Here is a 22,413-nt window from a genome sequence, read left to right on the forward strand (position 1 = left end):
CCATTTGTCGACAGTTTCTCTGCAAAGTGCCTTTCAAATGTACGTTTAATAACATAAAAATACTGTCAAGTTCAGAGAAACCTCTCGTACTCTGAGTGTCCTGGCAAAGCTTTCACTTTGTCAAGGACTTTGAGAGAGAGGAGGGTTTTAAAGCTGGAATGCCTCTTCGTCACTTTGTCGTTGGGAGCCATCTTCTGGGTTGCTGACCCGACCCTAACACACCCACCCGCTTGGATGTCAACCCTGAATTCTTGTGAGGAGCTAGTGATGTTTGTTGTTTTGGGTTACAGAAGTCTGCGAATGCAAGAGCAAAAAAGAAAAAAAGAGAAAGTGACTCGTGACAACTGTCCACTCAAGTGCATGGATCCTCAGATATTCACATGACCTCACACTGAAACCAGTCCTTCATTATCGACAATTGCTCAAAGCACGTGCAATACAACCCAGCCGAGCTGTCGAGCCACAAGCACTGCAGGCTGAATAGGAAACATAATGTCATGTGCTGATCGTGTTCAACCTGAAAGCGTGTCCATGAAAAAAAATCTATAACAGATTCAACTTTTCTTTTGTCCATCCTTGAATGCAGGCAACCTTTTTTGTTTCTTCTCTGTCTTCGATGACCATTAGTTGTGCCGCTCGCCGCTCCTGACGCGCCGACTCGAGTGCCATTCCTTACCTGACCTCTGTGCGTTTCCAAGTCCAGGATTTGTTGTTGAATCCATCTCAGCTGATTCACCTGGTGAGTCAAGTGTTTTGCGTCTTCATCTTTGTGACAAGCTCGACTCACGAATGAAAAAAAACATCAACACTTTGAATCAGGTGCACAATGACCAAAGGAAAATGGCATGTTTTGTTCCAAGTGTGCCATAGCAACTGTCGACCAATAAGCAACTGTTTCTATGGCAGACGTGTTAACAGGAGAAAAAAACAAGAGGAAACTGTGCTGAGGTTCTCCAGATCCATCTTTTCTTTTATCTTTTCTTCTGTAGTCTCTCACTATTGCCATTATATATATATCTTTCAGTGTTTTCAAGTATTTATTTTACATCTGTTGTGCAGTAGGTAGTAATGTCCCGAGAGTTTATTATCTTTGTTCTTTAAAAATCCAAATGTTTAATTACTGCCGCTGAAAACCTTGCGCTCGGGTAATACTCAGTTATACTAAAGTAAAGTAAATGTGGATTTGGCTGTGGGAGAAAGGAGGCAAAGTGAATATTTATGTATCTGTAGTGGGTTCCCGCAATCTGCAGTTTCTGTGTGTGAGTGTAAATCAACCATATATCCGCGTTCAGTGACCGTATGAGCTCAATAATTTAGCGGTCTGGGAATAACACTAATTAACAGTGTTCCAGTGGGCCATATTTAGTAACTAGATAATGGAAATAAATCATTACAGTGGTCTGCAGTTGACTGAAGGTCTGGACTTGTTATAGTAGATTAAAACAATGGCATCAGCATTGAAACAAAGATCAGACTCATCTTCCTACATGTGCTTCTTTTGTCACCTTTTGACACTGAGTGAATGCAGCGCTTCAAAAGCCTGCGATACACACCAGGATGTATCTGTTTTGATTTAATAAGGGATGCTACAACCATGCTTTATTTATCTCATCAATCCCCGGGTTTCATTTTTGAAACAGCTTTTGTTATCCCTCTCTGTCTCTCGTAGCCTTCTGGACTGTTCACTAAATAACAGCCCCAGAAAAAGAAGGTTATCAGGTGCTGGAGTTGTTGAGGAAATTGATTGAAAAATAATTACTTTTACTGAAAGTGATGCCTACAATATGAAAAGAAGCTGCAATAAATGGAGGAAAGTAGCATCCATAAAAGACCTGCTCCGATAAAAAGTTTTTAACCTTGTTATCATGTCAGTGGGATGTTTTTTATATATACTAGAAGACATCAGGAGTGAAATAAGCAGGAGTGGCTTTCTGGTTTGGAAATGGACCAATGAGAGTCTCAGATCGATGGATTCAAACAACCACGGTTTCATACATCACATAACTGAGGCACCATTTCTAATGTAGAAAGTGATACACAAAATATATTACCATTCTGATACAATAACTTGTAGGCAACCCCGCACAGTTTGCTTCTTCTTCTTATGTAATTTTGATGAACATAGATGAGTTTTTAGGGGTTTAATCAATGCCTGGAGAAGAAATGTGTTTTAGACTCTATCTTCTGTATCTCTGTAAGAGTTACATCCTAAAGCATTGTTCTATAATGCATGCAATGTGGCACTTGAAAATACTTTATGTTGTGTTTACTTCCTAAATAAATTAGAAATCACATGCAGAATGTGGACATCCAATTAAAAAACTGCCTTGATCTCATGCCATTCTCCTCAAGGGACTTAAAGGAAGCCGTATTTATGTTACAGAGGAGTAACATAAACTGCATGGAGGATGTTATTATTACAACTGTTCGGCAGGTCAGTCTCTGGATATCTTTTCTTTCTTTCTTTTTCATATAAATGTCATGTAATTGCTAGTTAGGTATGATGGGAATATTTCAGATGGGAAAATGTGATGATTTTGGGAGATGAGAGGCAGGATTAGATGGATTATGGAGAGATGGATGAGGGGGATAGAAAATGTGTGTACTTATGGTTTAGTGCCTTTTTCTTGTTGCTGCTGGTCTGTTTGTGCTCGTACAAAGTAGAAAACATGTACGCACAACTTGTCTTTTTCCCTTTGGAAAACCAATGACGAGAACGAGCTGCATTAACGAGTCAGGTGTCCTGAAAAGTTGAAGGTCTTGATCATAAGAGAAATGTTTAACTGCATTCATGTTTTTCATGAACATGCATCTATCCACCATTTCTGTGGTGTGGCTAGTCTCTTTCATCAAAAGCAGTAACACAGACTCAATCGCAGATCTTATGAAAAGGTATCACATGATATCTGAAGGAACTCATTTGTTCCTGCTGACCTTTTATATTTTGTTCTCAAACGCAGACATCCTTCACGCCTTCCCTCAGATTTTTTTATTTTCTCCTGCCAGATTCTGACTTCCTCAAGATCTTAACAAGCTGATCTTAATGCTTACTGAAATCCCAGCATTACCAACACAAATTGACCCAATTCTCCATATTTTTCAATAAAACTCAAGCTCCTTGCTGTCAGGATGTAACCATGAACGAATATAAGCACCAGATATTCAAGAAGTTTAAACTAATATAAGGCTGTAAACTGTAACACAGCCATAAATGTTGGCAATTTTGTATTTCCCTCTTAATTTACATGGGTCTTTATCTTTTCTGGGGGTGACTTCTCCTTTTCCATTTGTCTGCTACACTGCTGCATCTGGTTAATGAAACTGTAAAGGTGGGACACGCAGGTCTGCCTCTGGCCAAGCAGAGAGTAAATCTCTGAGCTCGTCGTTTGGATATATCTCTCCACAACGTCTTGCCCTGGCTTGTCCTGGCTCTCTGGATAAATGAGCTGCATTAAAAAAAATAACATGTGGCCTCTGTTCAAATCCACTCTTTTTTCTTTGTGAATCACTCATGACAGCTGTGATTTGCTGCATGCAGTTTGACATGGACGCTCCTATATTTTTCATGTATAAAACAAAGAGAAAGACTTCATTCACAGTGCATTTATCATCACCTGCCTTAAGCTTTGACCCCACGCTGAAGCGCATGCTGTTTTTCTGATGTGCAAAGGTGACGGACGTGTGTTCCTGCGAGTGTGTGCGCACACTGATGTGTGGGCCGAGGCCAAAGGTTACAGGCTTGAAGGGAAGGTTGCCTACGTGCAGGTCAAAATAGAACCAATTCCAGCGCTTCTTCAAAGCTCCTGTCTCACTGAGGCAGAGACCTCCAACCGGGGTCAGATTCAACCTTCAGACACAGCACAGAGATTAACAATACACACATCCTGATCTATAGCATGAGAGCAGCAGGTTAATCAAAAAGCCATCTCTGGTCAAAAGAGAAATCTCAGAGATCTTAACCATGTGGTGTCAAAGATAAAAAAACAAAACAAAACATGCAGTTAAGACTGAGTTTTGATGTCTAATAACATTTACATTTGATTCCTAACTGACTAATTGAATTAAAGGAATGCTTTGACATTTTGGGAGACTTAGATGAGAATTATACAATACAGTATACAATATGTATACAATGCAGCCACTAAGCTTGGCTTAGCATAAAGCCTGCAAACAGGGGGGAACAGCTAGCCTGTGTCTGAGGCTCCAAAATGTAAAAACACCACTTTGCTGTTTACATGTGACCAGTAACATCCTGAAATCTTCACTGGTTACCTGGCAACCACTTCAGTCAATAAAGCAAACAGTTTGGACACTGTTGTACACAAACAAGATATAACTTTAGAGGTTGTTGACGGTGAATTTTGCTGCTTCAGACACAGCTTAGCCTACCGCTTAACCCTGTTTCCAGCTAAGTTAACCAGCTGCTTGTGGTCACTTCATATGTACTGATGTAATAAGCGAATAAGCATATCGCCCAAAATGTGGGACTATTCCTATAAGGCTTGATCTTAATACAAACTTTGTTTCATTTAGTATAATGACAGTTTTTAAGGAGTAGTATTAGCATATCGTTCCTTTGGGATGGCAGCATGTGGAGTGGCCTTTATTTGTGAAAATGCCTTTGATGCCGGGCGCTACGTCCTTGTGCTCCAAGATTATGTAAGTGAAGTCAGCAGGTTCTGCAGAGGATATTATAATGGCTGCTTTCCCAGAAGGATAACTTTGTCTATTAAGGATCATTAACATTGTGCAAACCTTTTATCAAAGGGAACAAACGTGTACCCTCTCATTAAGTACTTTGACCTTGTCCTTGATCATTCACTTTGTGCACTGCTTAAAAGGATACAAAACATTATCCGGTCCATCTGGACACAAGGTGAGAAAACATTTCCGACTTTTGTAGGACTTCCTTTCTTGCTTCAGCTGTGATGGAAAATAATCAAGTTATTATTACGTTTTGTGGTGAATACACTGTTGATAAAACACCTGTTCTGGTTCAGGAGAGACCACGGCAGCAGCAATGTTATTACGAAAGCATACCTTCAAACATACCTCCAGCTCACCATCTGCTCTTCCGACAGCGTAAACATGCCAGTAGTATTTTTGATGTCTATCTTAAGGATGTGAGGCTCATCATTGATGTGGGGAATCTCTTTGACAACCTACGCTGGAGCTCAATGCAGCCTGAGCAGACAAAGGAGAATATGCTTTTATTGATATTTTGTCAATGAGAGGCATGAAAGACTGCATACCTTTGTCTACTATAGGGCCCAAGGTTGCATGCTTAGCAAAGTTGTCTTGTTTAGGTTTTCTCTTGGGTTGCAAATGTTTTTTAAGTTATTTTCTGCAGAAAGGGGTATAATGTACAATACAGTGGCAAAACCTGGAGGGAATGTTGAGAATCAGATGCCTCCTCATATTTCTTGAAGAAAAATGTAACGCTTTTATAGCTTGAAATATATTAAACAAATATCAATATATATGCGGTCCAGTGCGGTTACGTCTGTGTCCTTCAGCAGCTGTCCCCACGATCCTAGCAAGATATAAAATATTTCAGAAGGGACAGGGCACACGCGGCACTCACCTCTCCCTCGCCTGCTCTTCAGCAGCTTCCCTCTCTTCCTCGCCAATGACGGGCGCATGAACATTCGCATCAATCTTTCAAACGGACTCCTTCTGCGCCAATTTCTCTCCCTCTTCAAGGATAAGCTCTCTCATTTGTTTAGCTTGCTCACAGCAAAAGAGGCGAACAAAAGAAAAATTCAGTGTTCCACTGTTTTCCCCTCTTTGTTTTTTGCTCTCCCCGTGAACCTTTTCCCACCACAAACAGTCAATCTGAGCAGTCATTATTTCTAATGAATTTATTTTCGGTTTCTTATTGGAAGTAAACAAGCTGCACTCACCCCCTGAAAGTCTATTTCTCTTTCCAGCAGTTCGCTGTGTGTGAAAGGCTGATGGAGCTGCTGGCAGTAGTCACACTGAGCAAGATGCACATCCTGTTTAGATTCAACCTCTGGAACCTACAGTGCAGCAAAAAAACAGATTCACAATCACCTCTCCACCTCTGATATTATAGCCTACACACACTGCTATTACTGCTGGGAAAATGAAAAAGGCCATCACTGTCATTTCCAGGCCCTATGAGCAATATAGAGATACAGAGCTAAGTCGATGGTCCCTTTTCAGCATGAAGAGTTTGTTTTGGCTCTGGCTTGTAATCCATGAGACGAGGCAGACCCACACAAGGTACATCATGCTCCTTTTTTGGCATCCTCCTATCCTCTGTCTCCTGGTGTCAATAAGACTTTTACCAACCAAGACTTTTAAATACTGTTGGATGTAACCTACATATATCCTATATGTATATTGTGCTGGTACAGCTCATAAAATAATGCCTGTAAATTTGTCTTATCTTTGGCTTTCCAGACTGTATGTTGCGCAGACTGTAAAGCCTTTGCAAAGACAAATTTGTGGTTTTGGCAGTGATGGCAGATTTTTTTCAATCTCACTTAAGAAATGGAGCAAAACCACAATGTAGAAATACTCTGTTATAAGTAAAAGCCATGAATTCGAAGTAAAACTTAAAGTACAGTAAAAGTATCAGTTATTTGGAGATTATATATTTTGTTTGAATAATATGAATCCGCAAGGTAACTTGTATCTAAAGCTGTCACATACATGTAGAAGTAAAAAGGTACTTTCTACCACCAGATTTGTGCTGTGTAAACCAAATTAACTTCACCTGACCATGTCTAAAACACAGTTTCCGCCACGAACAGGCGACCTGTGAAGAATCAGGATCAGTGGCCACGCTTACCACGTCTGCCTGCAACAACCGCTGATCCTCAATTTCTTTTTGAACTGCACAAGAGAGAAATAATTGGGAATTTGACAGATGTCTAAGTCATGAGAGGCAAGAGGGGGCAGGAGCAGGTGACCCCTTCGTACCCAAACTGATGACATGGCTTACCCTGACAGCTGAAAGAGAGACTCTGCTCCTCCCACTCCCAATCTGTCTGGGTCTGAGTGCTCACCAAAGTAATGAATCTTCCATCCAGCACGTGTACCTCCATGAACTCTGGTGAGCCCAGAACGCTCAGGAGAACAGAGACAGGAGGCAAAGAATTACAGCAATGCTCTACCAGAATAACTCTGTTCATCTTAGTGGTAAATTAGTGGATGGTTGGCTAAAAACGACTTACGTCTGATATATTATCATCTCATAAAGCTGTTTTGGTTGATGTGTTAGCTGCATTGTGGTTTTAACAGACGCTTTTGGTGAAAACAGCTGCCTGCTGAGTTAAAAGTGGCAAACAAGGGACGAGGTTGAAGTTGAAACTTTGCATAAAAGCCCTGAAATAAAGCACTGTACCATAGAATCACCCAGTGCATGCTGGGATTGAAATTATGGATCGCTTAGTGTGCTGATTAATAACCATTAACAAACCAACTAAGTGTGAAGGTAATACCAGTTAGGCTAGCTGCTTAGCATACAAATTTTAACATTCAGTAGAGTTTGGACAAACCTGATTATGTTAATGTTTGTTTTCTCCCAAAAACAATGTCATGACCGAACGTCAAACTCGTGTTTGGAGTATAATATTCACATTTTCATATTTTATTTTTTGAAAAGCTTTTTAATCATTTTGATTACACAAACGTACCACAGGGAATTAAAATGTAACATTCAAGGTCAATGATATGATCAAAAGGGAATCATATATGAATATTATTGTCTTTTAGTCATGCTTCTGTAAGTTTGAAATCTTCCTTACAGCTTCCACGTGATGTACTGAAGCATCCTGGTTCTCTCCAATGGCCTATATGGATGGAAAAAGCTGTAATAATGCAGAGCATATAGACAGTCTGGCTGTGAACAGTTGTCATACTTTTTCTTAACCAACTCCTCTTAATCAATTGTTCTTGTAGAGGCATGCCAGCACACGCTTTCCCAAGGTCATTTGTCGCTAGTGGAGCGCAGATTTGAGTGTTCAAAAGAGAGCTGGAGCAGTCGTCTGGTATGTTATTAACAATGGGATCTTTCTGGTCTTCTGTCTCGTGCTCCTCCAGGCTCTTCGGGTTGTCACAAAGCTGTCGAGGGGAGAAGTCACCTTCTTCAGGACTCTCAGGAGATGCAGAGGCACAGTCTCTGCGGTAGGATGGAGACTGACTCATGTTTTTTAAAAAAAAACAAAACAAAACCTGACGCGTCAACTAAAATCTCAAGAGGACACTTGCTGAATGTTTCACGGTTCCATTTGTATCATTTTTTGTTATTGTTCAAGTGCATTTGCCCGACAGTAGTTTTGCATCGGGCTCGTGTACATCCAAGCTGTCGAATAGCTGCAGAAGACAGTTTTCCTATTCCTGTTACATTCTCTAATGATGACTTCTAAGTTTAATGAAACAGGCTCTGTGGCTTTGAGAAAAAAAAAAAATCATCTCCTCACTAAAATAGACATTTTGCTACATTAAGATTTTGTGTAGAACTTTTATGTCAAACAAAAAAATGGCCAACTTTTTTGTGAAAGAAGGGGAAACAATAGTAACATAATATCCCTACTGAATCCTATATAATGATCTCACCCTGTGATAACAGACAATGCACTTCAACACCATCCTTTTATTGAGGATGATGCATCAAGGGAAGTAATTACAGTCACTACTGACAGATCGATGACTAATGTTGACAACAATCCCTTCGTGTATAAAACCCTGATTTCCCTCTGCTGGGTTCAAACATTTATAGCAGGCACAGCAACAAAGTAGTAGCAGAGTCTTGCTTTGTTTCAAACATACAGCCATTTTTGTATTGCAGAGACTCATTTCCTGCAGATTTTGTACATCTAAAGGTAAGCTGGCATAACTTAGAGTATCATATTGTGTCAGTGCTGTTTGTTTATTGTTGCCTTTTGATCAGGAAATTGAATTAATCCTTCTCCTCACCTAAATGCTTTGCTGTAAATCTCAAGGCTAAGATGCAGTGCTAATTATTTCCATTCTCATTTTCAGTCTGGTGCTGGTGAAAAGCTTTTCAGGGCCTTTTGAGGAAATCATCAACAATGTGGACGGTAGCTCTGGTTCTTTGTTTGGGAAATATTCTCATCAGAGTCGAGGCCAGTGATCAGCATTCAGAACCATTCGCTGTAATTGAGCTCTCTGAAACGGCCTCCTCTGGTCTTTTAATACTGGAAAAACAGAAATCCAACAGCTCAATTCATCCAACGCGAGTAGCAGGACCAAAAACACCACACCCTCCTATGTGCTCGGAGTCAGCTGGAATCAGAGATGCCTTCAAATATGTCAATACTGTGGTTTCTCTTGTTGTTTTCGTCGTTGGCATAGTGGGGAATTCAGCCTTACTAAAAATTATATATGTAAACAAATGCATGAGAAGTGGACCAAACATTCTCATTGCGAGCCTTGCTTTGGGGGATCTAATCCACATCGTGATAGACATTCCAATCAATGCATACAGGGTGAGTTGCTCCCCTCACGCTGTGCAATTACAATGAGAACACAATGTTGCACCTTCTCTTTAAATCCATTTTAAAATTTCAATCTCACCTTGAACTGATTCCCTCAGGTTTGTCTTACTGAAATTGTCCTTTGTTTTTGCTTCAGCTCATGGCAGAGGATTGGCCATTCGGCGTGGTGCTGTGCAAACTTGTCCCCTTCCTACAGAAAACCTCTGTTGGAATTACCGTGTTGAGCTTATGTGCTCTGAGTGTTGACAGGTAAGGAGATAAGCAGCACTATCCTGTGCCCTACAAGGAAACACTGTTTGCCTGCTACTATCTGTTTTTCATCAAGCAGACAGATTTGTTAAGCATTAGCCCTTGAAATTTTCTTTAACTGAAAAATGTATCATTGTTACAGGCAAAACAGTCCCCCAAGCCATAACATTTTCCATTGATTTGAGCAGATATCGAGCTGTAGTATCCTGGAATCGAATCAAAGGCATTGGGGTTTCAGCGTGGACAGCAATCGAAATAACTCTGATATGGGTTATTTCTATCCTGCTGGCTGTGCCTGAAGTTGTCGGCTTTGATATGATAACAATGGACTATAAAGACAAGCATCTGAGAATATGTCTGCTTCATCCCATGCAAACCGCACAGTTCATGCAGGTAATGCAACAGGATAAAACAAACAGATCAACATGTGTTTTGATCGGATTGTCTTTTTACACCTAACATACGGCAGTGAGTGTTGGTAGGAAATGAAATGAATAATAGCTCTCATATGGTTTTGTCTAACAGATGTCCATCTCGTTCTTGTAGATGTCCTTGTAAAACTATATGTGTTTGAAATATTATTTTATGCATGCTGTAAGGTAGCAACCATTGGACTTCATGTCATCTGCGGCACTGACTGACTGTGGGCCTCTGCCATGTTCAATCAACAGTTTTATAAATCAGTAAAGGACTGGTGGCTCTTTGGCTTCTACTTTTGCATGCCATTGGCCTGGACCGCCATCTTCTACACACTCATGACCAGGAAAATGTTGAAGAGCACTGAGAATACGCTAAGTGACCACACTAAGCAGGTAATCAGTTAACACTTTCAAGCATGTATTGCAATGTTTTTTTTTTTCCACATTTCTCACATCAACTTTCCTTTTTAAGAGACGAGAAGTGGCAAAAACGGTCTTCTGCCTGGTGATTGTGTTTGCACTTTGCTGGTTGCCTCTGTACCTGAGCAGGATCTTGAAATTAACCTTATATGATGAGAAAGATCCTAATAGGTGTCAGCTGCTGAGGTGAGCATGAAGACGAATCCAGTACTTCTTTTCATTGTTCTCTACCCTGTCTGTGCTCTTTTGTCTGATTAATACCTTATGTTTATCCCCCTTATTCAGCGCCTTTCTCATCCTGGACTATTTTGGCATTAATATGGCATCACTCAACTCTTGCGTCAACCCTATCGCATTGTATGTGGTCAGCAAAAGATTTAAAAGATGCTTCAAGGTAAAATATGCTGTCACACGCTTTTTGTTTTCCAGCTGTTCCTATGTAGGACACTATTCAATTTCAGGGAAATCTGGGAGGGGGTGTGAAAACAGTGTGATCCTCATCAGATGAGCTATCGTATGTGTCATGCAGGACATATGGAGTCATGTCTGTAAAATGGCCAGACCGGAGCAAGCAATGACCCGAGGGGGTAATAAGTGAAAATGGTCCATAAAAACACTGTCAAGGAAAAAAAAACACAAAAAAACCCAGACACTTGGCAATCTACCAGACAGTTCATCACTGAATCAGAGTGATGTGTGATAGGGAAGAAGAAAACATAGCTTCAAGGCAATTTTCAAGGGAAATGTTTTAAAAGCCTTTATTGTATTAGCGCAGAAGGACATATCTAAAGCATGCTTTGATTTGTTGTGGCTGTCATCGGGTGTCTGCGCACCGCAGCCCACAAAGAACTGCTCGTCCTCTGCAGTAATACTGCAAATGATAACAATAATCACATCCATTTCTTTACATTTTCCTTTTTCCTTTCAACATACTGCTGTGTCTTTAATTAAAAGACCCTGAATCATACAAAGAAATAAAACCCCTTTCTAAGACTGCATTGCACATGTAAATAAACCTCACAATGGAACATTTTTCTCCACATTTTCTCTGACGGGGAATGCTTTTGTTGTCCTCTGACCAAATGTCTTTGTGCGTGTGGTCCTTCAGGCATGTCTGTGCAGTTGGCGTCTACCTCTTCAAGGCGTCACCCATGACGAGGCGCAGTCTGTTTTGAAGTCCAGAACGCAGGATCAAGCCTCCGAGCAGAGCTGCAACATCAAAGCTCACAAACAGACTTCCACACCTCTACCTGAGCAGGGGAACACCTTGCCGTGTTAACTAAACTCGTGTGGAACTGTGGAAATCCTTTGTGAGAGTTCTTTAATATTTCTTTATTCAGTATATACATGGCTATGAAAGCAGCAGCTCAGCAGCGTTGACATGCCATCTTAATAAAACGAGAAACCTTGTGAATAACATGCAGCTCTGTCTTTTGTGCTGCTGTCGTCAGTTGAACATCTGCTTTGGCATGAGCAACCTGGAGTCAGACTGTTCAGACTATTTGCCCCTGGGGCTTGACTCACTCCCAACCATTACATCAGATTTTACCTCGTACCTATCCTGTATCATGCATCACAGTTCTCAAATCACTGTTTTGGGCACGATGTTAACCTGGCACCCATCAACAGAAATCTTGTCATGGCTTGCCGCCTGCATATGTATTATTTTGATTCTGCTTCTGGATTCTGGAAAGACACTGTGCCTTAGGAAATCAAGCAAATAGGAATTCAGAATTATTACGGTGGGTTGTATGGGGGGTACGGTGTATTATTAGCACATGAATGTGTGTTTTCATCTCTGTGAAGTTTGCCATACACAGCAGCCTAAGAGTTTATAGTGTTCCTTTCATTCTTAAACCTTGAGAAACATATCAAATTGGTGCCACAAGTAGATTCTGTCTCCGCCACTGAATGACTGATTGATGGTGGCCTATTTTTAATGCATTGTTAAATGTGTAATGCATGGAGACACTTTATAAAAGACCTGAGAGTGGGGAAGAAGGAAAATGAAGATGACAGAATGAGGTCAGGAGGAGAGAGGATGGGAGGGGGGGCGGAGGGTAGAGATGAGCACCTGATAGGTCTCCCTGTCACAGGACAAGGCAAGCACAAATAGAGCGCTGTTCTTCCAGCTAATGCTGTATCAGTCTGCAAAACTGTCTTGATGCTGTGTGCTGGAATGCCTATTAAAAGTTTATCTCGTCTAAGTAAAACGCGCAACCCTCAACTGAAAGATTCTGGTTGTTTGTATAAAAGCGTGTGAATGCTTGTATAGAAGAGACGTGGCTTCATTACATTTAGCTAATTAAACTTCTCAGTTCAGTCCTGTAGATTACTCAAATTAAACTTTCATCTTGTGTTTCCCTTCATTTCCAAACACATATGTTGTGAAGACAAAACCCCATATTTAACTGCACTTTTGACACCTTTCTCTAATCTGATAAAAAATACAAGTTAAGACTCTGTAATTTGAAACGAAACCATGCAAAAATGGCAACTTTGTTTTGTGTCATGACTTTTTCATAGTGCCATTGTACAAAGTGCTTTGTTGCTGTAATAGTCTCAGTGCATCAGACAGAGAGCGAACGGAAATGCTGGTTCTATATCAAACCAACTGCCATCTTTATGTACCTAATCAATTGTACATTCCTCCACATATAAACACTAGATTGAGCAGTTAGAGTCAGGGTTAGGTTTGTTAATAAGGGAGATTAACAAGAATCAATGTAATCCTTTCAGTATATCGTAGTCCTCCGACTTGCAGAAAACGTGACATTTTAATGTCATCTTATTTTTACGTTGCACTGTGAAGACAAATTTGCGCCATCTGACTCAAAATGTGTTTGTTTGTGATTAGAGATGCCAAAAATATGTTTCAAGAGAACAGAGAAAGTAACATGCGTGCTTTCCAGCCCACACAGTCATATTGCCTGCTGTGCTATACTGTCATGCACCTCTCTGTTCTGACATAAGAGAGACAGTGTCTCTGTGTCTCTGAGGCTTTGACTGTTGGATACAGCAGTGTTGGACAGGATAAGGGAGTTCAACATGCTCATTTACACTGAAGCCAATCTGTGCTGTTTTTGATCCGACGTAACCTGGTTCATGTATTTGTATTTGTTTCTGTTGCATATGCATGTGTATAGTTTGAAATCTGTTCTGCAGGGTATTCTTCTTATTTTGTGCTTTTTGCACCTCTTTATAATTCCATACTGAATTTTTATGGCAATCTTGACTTTATGGAAATAACGCAGCAGCACACTTCAACAGACACTTAAATGCTAATTTGTTTCAAATGCTCCAGTCTGCTTCTTTAATGCATGCAGATAATCAACAAATGGTACGGTGCTATCATGTCCCTAGCAGTAAAAGCTCACAACAGCCAGATAACACTGACACAATCACGCTCCGGTATCCGGAGAAGGGTGACGTCAGTGTCAACATCAGTGAAAGAGTGGGTGTCTGAGACCTTCTTTAGTAATCTCTGTACACACAAGGCTCAGATAGGGCTCCCCACGGTGCTGCCCAGACTCCCCAGACTGTGGATTTAATTAAACAGTGTGAAATTAATTAATCAGTGGGGTGGCAGGTAAAGGACTTCTCACTGGAACGGCTCACACAACCAAGACAAGCATTTCATGTGCGCTGACAGTTATTAATTTGCTGTATGTTTTATTATAGTGTTTCTATATAGAGATGCTGAAATTCTGGGAGATTAAAAAGCTTGGCATGGGAAAAAAGTCATGCAAATTATCAAAATAACAGCTCCAGAAAATCAAAGTGTAAACCTGTGTTTGATCTGTTCTATCAATTAATTAAAATTTTCAGTTCTGTATAATAATATGGTGCAAATTAGATGGAAATGAGATAAAATATTCATTTAGTTATCTGGGGAATCTGCCTGGAGGGCTTTTTAGTCTTCAGTCTGGCTCAAAATGCTGTCCATATGGCAATTATGTACAGTAGTGTTGCAGGAGGATTGGTCTGATGCCTACTGGCAGAGAGGAGCCTGCCTGTGACAAACTGCTGCTAGGATCTGATGTGAGTTGAGGGAGATAATGAAGCTGTTGTAAGCCTTAAGTATAGAGCCTGCCCCCGGGGTGGCATATCTAAAGGCTCAGGCTCCCTCATTGTTGCACGTGCTGCTGAGGATTAAAACACATTTACTTTTTTCTTATAAACTTTGTCAGTACTTCCCACAACTCTTTGGACAACTTCTGCTTTCATGTGGCAAGCCTCTTGACATTGCTTTGTGGAGGAGCTTGGTTTTTTTTTTTATTATTATTATTACAGTTTGTAGATGTGAAGTCTTGATTTGATCCTGCTTTGAGCTATCTATAGCTCTTTTTAAGCACCCCACCAGAGGATGTGCACGTTCTGGGGTACATCCTTGGGTGACTGAAGTTTTGACAGATGCCATATTCTAATAGAGAATCTTTTAATATTGATCTCATTGGCATGTTTTTTAAATTAAATTTCACTGAGTACAGGGTTAAAAAATGGTGATATGGGTGAGGCTGTGAAAATGTGTGTTGGTTATACAGCGTCCTCTGAGAGAGCCCATGCCTGCTGTTTAATAAAGATAACTGCCCACCTCTTATGAGACACTCTTGACATCCAGTGCAGGTTGGATGCCTCCACCACACTAACTGTCACACATACAGTGTGTCCCTATAGGAAAACAATGGTGCAAATTCCAGCACTGTGTCCAATTTAGACCCACCGCACTACAGGTTTTCTATTTGAGTGTAACAAGGACACCATGCAACCAAGTGCAATACACAGAAAAAAAAATCCCTGCAGTGCGCGCAGAGTAATTGAGTCACTGAGGACAATAGCTATAATGTTTCATGACCGAGAAAGTGTAACTAATGTAATGCAGGTAGATCTGCAGACATGTTCGCAGCATTAACTTAGTGAAGTAAATAAGAGTGTTCCTTATACAATACCGGCAGGCATTTAATTAATGGCCATTTGGGGTTTGCATACTAAATACGAGGGTGAGAGAAACACACACACAGACAGAGAGAGAGAGAGAGAGAGAGAGAGAGAGAGAGAGAGAGAGAGAGAGAGAGAGAGAGAGAGAGAGTTATACGGGCACCATAGCCAGTGGCAAGGAAACTTCAGAGAGACCTGCAAATCGCAGGCAGAGCCAGACTGCTGGGCAGAGCTGCAAGTGGTCACTCAACCATGGGATTAAAAAGCATTTAAGCCTTGTACCCACCCAACCCCCCACCCCCTTCACACACCCACCCCTTTTTGTCCAGCTATGTTATTTCTGACCATTCAGGAGAACAGAAAAGACAAATGTTCGGTGCCTGGGTTGTTATTGCTGGTGCAAAACTGTGGGTTACAGGTTTTTCACGATGCCAGCATCTATAAGCGTACTGCAGTGCTTTCTTGCAGAAAAACATAATGAGCCAGCCTAAAAGGGTTTCTGTGTTCTGGTTAAGGTGCAAAATGGACTGTCACTACTGTTTATTTCATTCATGTCTGGATGTAATGGAAAACATGCAATCAAATGTAGGACACGTTTACCAGAGTGGTTCACTTCACACTTCTATTCACACTTCTAATGCCTCCTGGGCAACAGCAGGCAAAATTATGACAGGCTATTGACGTATTTATAGGGAGCTCTAGTGAGTACTTGGGCTTGATTAGCACAAATCCCTGCCACAAAATAAATCAGCAGCTAAGGTATCCCAAATGTATTGTGCTGAGTGTTGGTGCCAAGAGGATGTTGGTGAAAAAGCTTTTGATTCTGTGGTCACCAGAGGACCACAGCACCCCGCCTGAATGTGCTTGTTTTGATGGGCAATGATGAAAGCACAGGTGGATGCGAGAAAAGCTCCCCTCCCTCGGCTGCTGCGGACTCCTCTTCTGTGGTTTCCTATTAGCACGGGAGTGGAGGTTTGCAGTCTGGCTGCTGGGCACAGTGGGTCAGTGCTCACAAAGCTCTGTTTGTTCCCTGGCCTGCAGGGCTCCCAGGGTAAGCTTGGCTCCAGAGGGGAGGCAAACAAAAAGGCACCACTGTCTCACACACTGAAGCTGCTCTCCAACACATTCGTCTTTTCTACTCAATGGGGGTACATTTCTCTTCATAGGAGAGGAATGGCAAAAGGAAACAAGTTTTTTAGAAACAGGGCCCCGGGATAACAAAACTGCTGTTGTTCTGAGCTATGTATTTTTTCACAGTTTAAATGCCATTTTGAGTTGTTGCTTGTGGTGATGTGTTTTTTCCTTTTGCTTTATGTTTTTCATCTCCTTTTGTCTAGCTTCGACTCTGCGCTCTTTGTCTTGTGCTGCTGTATCAACATATTCTGAGTGAAACCCAAAGGAAACCGCCACCAGCAACAGGCACATAACACATCATATTTACATTTCAGCTGCAGTTGCTAACTTTAGAGATTATATATAGCGCTGCTGAACTGCAGCTGGTGTGACTACGATAAGAAAAGGTCTCTCAATTAATTAATAATTTCAAGGTATCTCCATGAATGCTGCCTGCCTGTGATTTCTAAAGATGAAATAATATGCAGTATACTCTTACAGCTGCTGTCAGGTCAGACATTCACTGTTGTGCTGCAATCTGCAGTCCAAGTATAACTCCATTATTGAGGGGACTTTAAAATGGGAGCTGTGTGACACACAGCGGGATGATTTAGTTTAATGACCATGGCAGTGACAGTGCTGTGATGGAAATTGGACTCCCCCTGCAAATTTACATCACTTGAGGGTACTTGGGGCTCTTTTAGCGGCTGCACTCCAGAGCACGAGCCATCAGGAGGTCCTGGATATGTCATGCTTGTCACCTTCCTTTAAGTGCATCTGCAGACGTGGGAGAGGGATTAATATTATATAGCCTACGGAGGCACAGAGGCCGTCTTATCAGCACTGCAGATGTGATAAGCACCTCTACCCCCACAAAAACCAGGAAAGATCTCCAAGCAAAGAGACAAGCATCTCTTTGTGTTGTTTCCTCACACTGCTTCAGAGTTTCAAATGCGGCTTTAGTGGCAGATATGGTGCAATTTCACATCTGTTGTAATTTGATGTGCCTGGATCACCCTCTGTGAAATCGTCTTGATCGCAACATGGCTCCTTTCAATTATTTAGAAAGTTGGCATATGGCTTTAGAGATCGTAATCTGATTTCTTTTGATTTTGAGGTATTCAGAATAGCCTGCACCACAAGCCCCAATAACAGCTGTGCGAAAGGAAAAAAAAAGAAGAAGAAGCCCGTCTCTGTGATCATGTTATTTGGTAGCTTAGCATCCACACTCCTCTCTTCTCATAGAGAAAAATATCGATTTATTTATTTAATAAACATGTCACTTCTATGGAAATATTTTCCATCATTGCCATGACACCCATCTCACATTAGTTCACATCAATGCAGATGTCAGTGTGTACAAATTGCATTGCCCTCAAACTGATTCTGAGCTGTGAATGGAAGTTATGGCAACCATTGCTGTCACTTCAGTTTTATCAGAAAAGCACCCAGTGGAACCATGGAAACAAGATGTGACACAAAAAACATCTACATCAAAGCCAGCATATACTGTAATTAGAATTTATTGAAACCTACTCAGTCAGAAAAGGGACATGATCTGCTGAGCCTCTGGATTCAGTCCCATACCTTCCATTAAACACAGTACAGTGCATTAAGCCTTGCTATTACATGCCGCAAAAAAAGAGAAAAAAAGTGCTCATTTGTGAGTCGGTTGCTGCAAATAGAAATATGGCATTTATGTATTCCAGTTTTACTGTATGTAAAGAACTAGTGTATGCATACAAAGAGAAAGCGCATATTTGTATGTGCAGCATTTTGTTTGGATGGATGAACCTTTGTCATAGTTAGTATAGGTCAGATAATCATACAGCATGAGCTGCATTTCATGCAAACAAGCGTAGTTTTCTGGTACAGTCAAACTCAGGAAATAAATATCTGCATGCATAATAAAGTTTTAAGACCTTGGGGGTCTTATTTAAAAGTTCTCTCACAAGAGTCGCGTGTTTTTTTTTTTTTTACACAACACCTAAAATGCGTGCCACCCACCAACGACACGGCATAATGACTCGGCAAGCTACCTGGCATCCTCTGTAGTTGTAAGGCCAGGGCCAGTAGCCACGCAGAGGCTCGCATATTCTCTGACAGTGAGTGTAGCCTCGTTGGCATTCTGAGCAGCAGATCCCCTGGTGGTCTAACATGGTGTCAAAGGTCATGGCGCCTTCCTCTCCTGCCCCTCCGCCGCGCTGCAGTTTGGAAGAAATGTTCATTTTGAAGCGCAATCTTTTCCAAAATTTACACTCATTTGCAATTCAGATTTTTTTTCCAAAAACTTCTCATCCTCCCAAACATGTGACTATGGTTCTCTCAGGCAACATGAATTTTTATAACCACTGGGAATTTTCACTTCAGTTCATAAGTTCATCAACTTGGAATGGCAGCTGTTACCCCGGTGCCCTGTAATTACAGCCTCTAATATGACACCCACTCAACAGCAGCAGCAGGACTGTATATACCCACAGCTGACAGGAGGACCAAATCCAGGTTAGCACATTTTCACACCATGGACAGTGCTGCTGTTTCTGCGAGAATACAGTCTTGAACAAGGCTGCTTTCATAACGAAGGTATTATGAAGTCATTTGTAAAAGTGTTGACAAAACAGAGAAACTTTAATTCACAATGTTACTGTAAGGGCTGCTCCAGGGCTCAGTATACCCCGCTTGATAGTTAATCAAAAATTCACCAGCTCTGGAGCCTTGTTTATCACAAACAGTGCTGTTGACAAAGTTGCTACTCACATGATAGGGGTTCTCAGGATTGTATGCTGACCCCGCAGTAGACTGTGCCCCCTCCTCTTCCTCCGCGACTCTGGGGGTGTCATCCTCTGCGTGACTCACCGGGTCCCTCTCCTCAGCAGCTGCGTCAAACTCCTCCATGTTAAACTGCCGTTTGGCTCGCTGCGTGTCTCTCTTTCTCCTCTCCCCATCTGTTACAGCAGCCACGAGAGGCAAGAGTATTGGGTCAACATCCACAAGACGCCATACATGTCCTCAGAGCTCAATCCTACATAGCTGCGGCTGTCTCAGATGTCCTGAATAATTAAATTAGCAGCAGTGATTTCAAGCAGTCTTTGCATATTTCAAGATCATTCTTTTTTGATACAAGACCGGAGCCGTTTTTGGTGTACAACTCTAAATGGAGTGTATGTTCAAGATGTTTCAAGTGTTTCAACAACTTCTCAGAGTCAGAATTTTACAAGTGTGTCAGCAGATAAGCAGGGCAGTCGCAACCGAGATCTGAATAAACAATGAAAGAATGTGCAGCAATTCAAATGCAGTAGACCGTGCGCTCTGATAGCAGGCCAGTTTTATAGACTCTGTGGGATTGAGTGAATCAATACATAATAGCTGGAAAGAAAAGAAGAAGGTAACCTTTGGGATAGATAGAGTGGAGCCAGTAAATGGGAAGCTCTCCGCAAAGACTGAGGATTTTGTTGCTCAGGAAGCTGGTGTCCTTCAGCGGCTGCTCTGCTGCGACCCATATGAGGAACTCCTCATCAAACCTCATTGGCATGATTTCATCTGTCTGGCGAGAACAAAAAGATAATGCCCTTGAATTGCTAAAACAGAATAGGAAACGCCAGTGTTAAAAGCAGACAGACGATCCTCTGTAATGTCTTTTCTCAATTCTCTACTTTCCGTATCAAGCAGTGTGCATATACCAGGTCAAACATCAGCGACTCTTTGTTGTGAGCTCCCATGTGTGGAAGGTTGGCTTTGATTTGGGATTTTATGTAGCACTTGTCTCCTCCAAAGAAGCGGATTCCAGTTATTCCCTGCACCAAATCACAGAGATGCCATGTTTACACTCACAGCTTTGCTACTTTGCTAAGCACACAGAAAGTCTCAGCTGAACTACCCCAGGAAGAGAGAACAAGGACAAACTCACTCACAATTTGAAAGTCATGAATCTCCACAGCTTCCTCAGCTCCACTCCCAGTTTTAAATCGCTCCAGGTTGTTGTCAGAATCAATTTCCACGGAACCTTCCCTCACCTCCCCATTGATGTTCATACTGTAACGAACATTATAAACCTGGCAGCAAAGTGGAACGTTTGAATGACTGATTAGTCAAGTTATGTAAATCACACTGTGGCAAACACAATGGAAGAGAGATACAGAAAAACAAGCTTCCCCAGCACAGTAATTGCTGGTGTTGCTTCTCCTACTGAAACCCTGTGTAGTTTAAGCACACTGTGGATTGAGCAAAGCACCACAGGCTTTGAAAAGGATGTTTGCCCTACAGGTGAGCTCAATAAGACACAAATAAACATTACACTGTTTCATACAAGATGGAGCACAATAACAGGAGCTGTTTATGTAGTCTGTAGGCTGTTTTGTAGGCAGAATTAAAGCTGCGGCTTCACAGTCTGAACTGTGATGATGAATAGGATCACTAATAGGGCATCTCAGTTGTTAAGATAGATATCTCTAGTGACCGTCTGTCTCAGAAAAATACAATTACGCCTATAATAAACAAGTTTTTATTATCAGACAGTTTGGTAATCTACTTTGGTCCCATTTCCCACCAAAAGCATCCTAAAGCCTCCCTGCATTCACCTGAGATAGCTGTTATTGAAGGGGCGCTGCAATAACCACAGCATAATCCTCAGTCGACACTTACATTTTTATCGCTGACTTTCCACAGGTAGAGAGCAGCCATGGATGCACACAACATTAACGCCGCGCCGACAATAAGAGCCACAGCTCCAAATCGCATGAGGCGACTGACTGCGGCAGAGGTCGGCGTGCTTTGTTCCTTAAAGTTCAGAAGATGTAAAGTAAGAAATGACGCATGCTGGACAATAGCCAGGACCAGTGATAACATTCCCTGGAAACCTTAAGAGTTTGCAGAGTCTACAGTTTTAATTGCACGTCATGGATGTCAATTATATTTCTAATCAAAAACTTAGTAAGCCTGTCTTACCGGAGGCGTGCAGTGTTCAAAACAGCCAGATCCATGAGTGGTATTTTGGACTTTTTCCACCGTCCCTCTCATGATGTCCTCTATAATTCCTCCACTAATGCTGTTGCTTCTCTGTGGAGAATCAGGTTATCCAGCAGGAAGCTTTTTGACACCTGTGTGTGAATGACGTACAGTCGATATAAATTCTTTGAGCTAAATTCTTCATCTGAATGTTACCTGTAGGTCCAGGTTGCCTAAAGCACGGTGGCCATCCTGTGGCGCCAAGCTAAAACGAGACTTTTGAAGCTGAGCTCATCAGAGATTGGCTGGTGTTGCAGGCAGCGATGGTTGGTGGAGAGATTGTGAACTGACCTTTTGATCAGTGTTAGGAGGAAGTCAGCTATGCTTTCAGAGAATGCTTTAATGCCTTTCATTTAATCACCCTCCTCTCGTAGTTGGATCTTAATTGTGATAGAAATGTGTATGAATGCTGCAGACTTCCTCCAGCTCTTTTCTGATTACAGGTGTCACTGGGAATGAACAGATTTCACTCTCTATAGTCAGACTCGTATGCAGAAGGGAGTTGTCTTGGGTCTTTATATTCCTTCAGTGTACAGCACTGACTTAAGAAACCTCACCCAATCACAGGCACACACAGACATGACCTTTGCGTAATTATAAATTTTTTGATTTGACAATGGCAGAGAGGTATTTTCGTGGTCAAGGTTAGGCTGTCCTTACTGTAACTTGAAAAGAAGAAACATAGTAAGAAAAAAGATTCAAATGTTCAGTGCTGCTGTTGCTTGGAAACAGATTGAACCACATTTTTTGGATAATTGGTAAGCTGGGAGGCAATCAGAAAA

The 22,413-nt window shown here is 41.5% G+C and overlaps 3 protein-coding genes and 1 pseudogene across 4 annotated transcripts in view; 2 read left to right on the forward strand and 2 right to left on the reverse strand.

Moving 5' to 3' along the window:
* Positions 1-643: 643 nt before the first annotated feature.
* On the forward strand, positions 644-12,589 carry LOC139340400 (endothelin receptor type B-like). Its single transcript, XM_070976204.1, has 8 exons — positions 644-739; positions 8,071-9,479; positions 9,625-9,737; positions 9,926-10,130; positions 10,409-10,549; positions 10,629-10,762; positions 10,862-10,970; positions 11,685-12,589. The coding sequence occupies exons 2-8, from the start codon at positions 9,063-9,065 to the stop codon at positions 11,853-11,855; spliced, it is 1,290 nt and encodes a 429-aa protein (XP_070832305.1). The 5' UTR covers positions 644-739; positions 8,071-9,062; the 3' UTR covers positions 11,856-12,589.
* LOC139340637 (glutamate-rich protein 6-like) lies at positions 3,237-8,805 on the reverse strand (annotated as a pseudogene).
* Positions 12,590-18,603: 6,014 nt separating the features above from the next.
* On the reverse strand, positions 18,604-21,643 carry LOC139340402 (leukocyte cell-derived chemotaxin 1-like). The gene is made up of 7 exons (XM_070976205.1): positions 21,572-21,643; positions 21,269-21,403; positions 20,539-20,679; positions 20,308-20,421; positions 20,018-20,171; positions 19,385-19,572; positions 18,604-18,831 (listed from the first exon to the last, which is right to left on the reverse strand). The coding sequence occupies exons 1-7, from the start codon at positions 21,641-21,643 to the stop codon at positions 18,604-18,606; spliced, it is 1,032 nt and encodes a 343-aa protein (XP_070832306.1).
* pcdh8 (protocadherin 8) overlaps positions 21,396-22,413 on the forward strand; it is a 35,762-nt gene continuing 34,744 nt past the window's right edge. For both annotated transcript variants that reach the window (XM_070976201.1, XM_070976203.1), the window contains exon 1: positions 21,396-21,425. The gene's annotated coding sequence lies outside the window, so the exon portion shown is untranslated. The remainder of the gene's footprint in view (positions 21,426-22,413) is intronic.

Source organism: Chaetodon trifascialis, chromosome 12 (assembly GCF_039877785.1).
Source record: "Chaetodon trifascialis isolate fChaTrf1 chromosome 12, fChaTrf1.hap1, whole genome shotgun sequence".
In the NCBI taxonomy this organism is placed as follows: Eukaryota; Metazoa; Chordata; class Actinopteri; order Chaetodontiformes; family Chaetodontidae; genus Chaetodon; species Chaetodon trifascialis.

Coding starts and splice junctions, on each gene's coding strand:
- LOC139340402 (XM_070976205.1), bottom strand. CDS start 21,643: ATGAGAGGGACGGTGGAAAAAGTCCAAAATACCACTCATGGATCTGGC. Junction 21,404..21,571: donor TTGAACACTGCACGCCTCCG/GTAAGACAGGCT, acceptor CTGAACTTTAAG/GAACAAAGCACGCCGACCTC. Junction 19,573..20,017: donor CCACTCTATCTATCCCAAAG/GTTACCTTCTTC, acceptor CTGCTGTAACAG/ATGGGGAGAGGAGAAAGAGA.
- LOC139340400 (XM_070976204.1), top strand. CDS start 9,063: ATGTGGACGGTAGCTCTGGTTCTTTGTTTGGGAAATATTCTCATCAGA. Junction 10,763..10,861: donor AATAGGTGTCAGCTGCTGAG/GTGAGCATGAAG, acceptor CCCCTTATTCAG/CGCCTTTCTCATCCTGGACT. Junction 10,971..11,684: donor GATTTAAAAGATGCTTCAAG/GTAAAATATGCT, acceptor GTGGTCCTTCAG/GCATGTCTGTGCAGTTGGCG.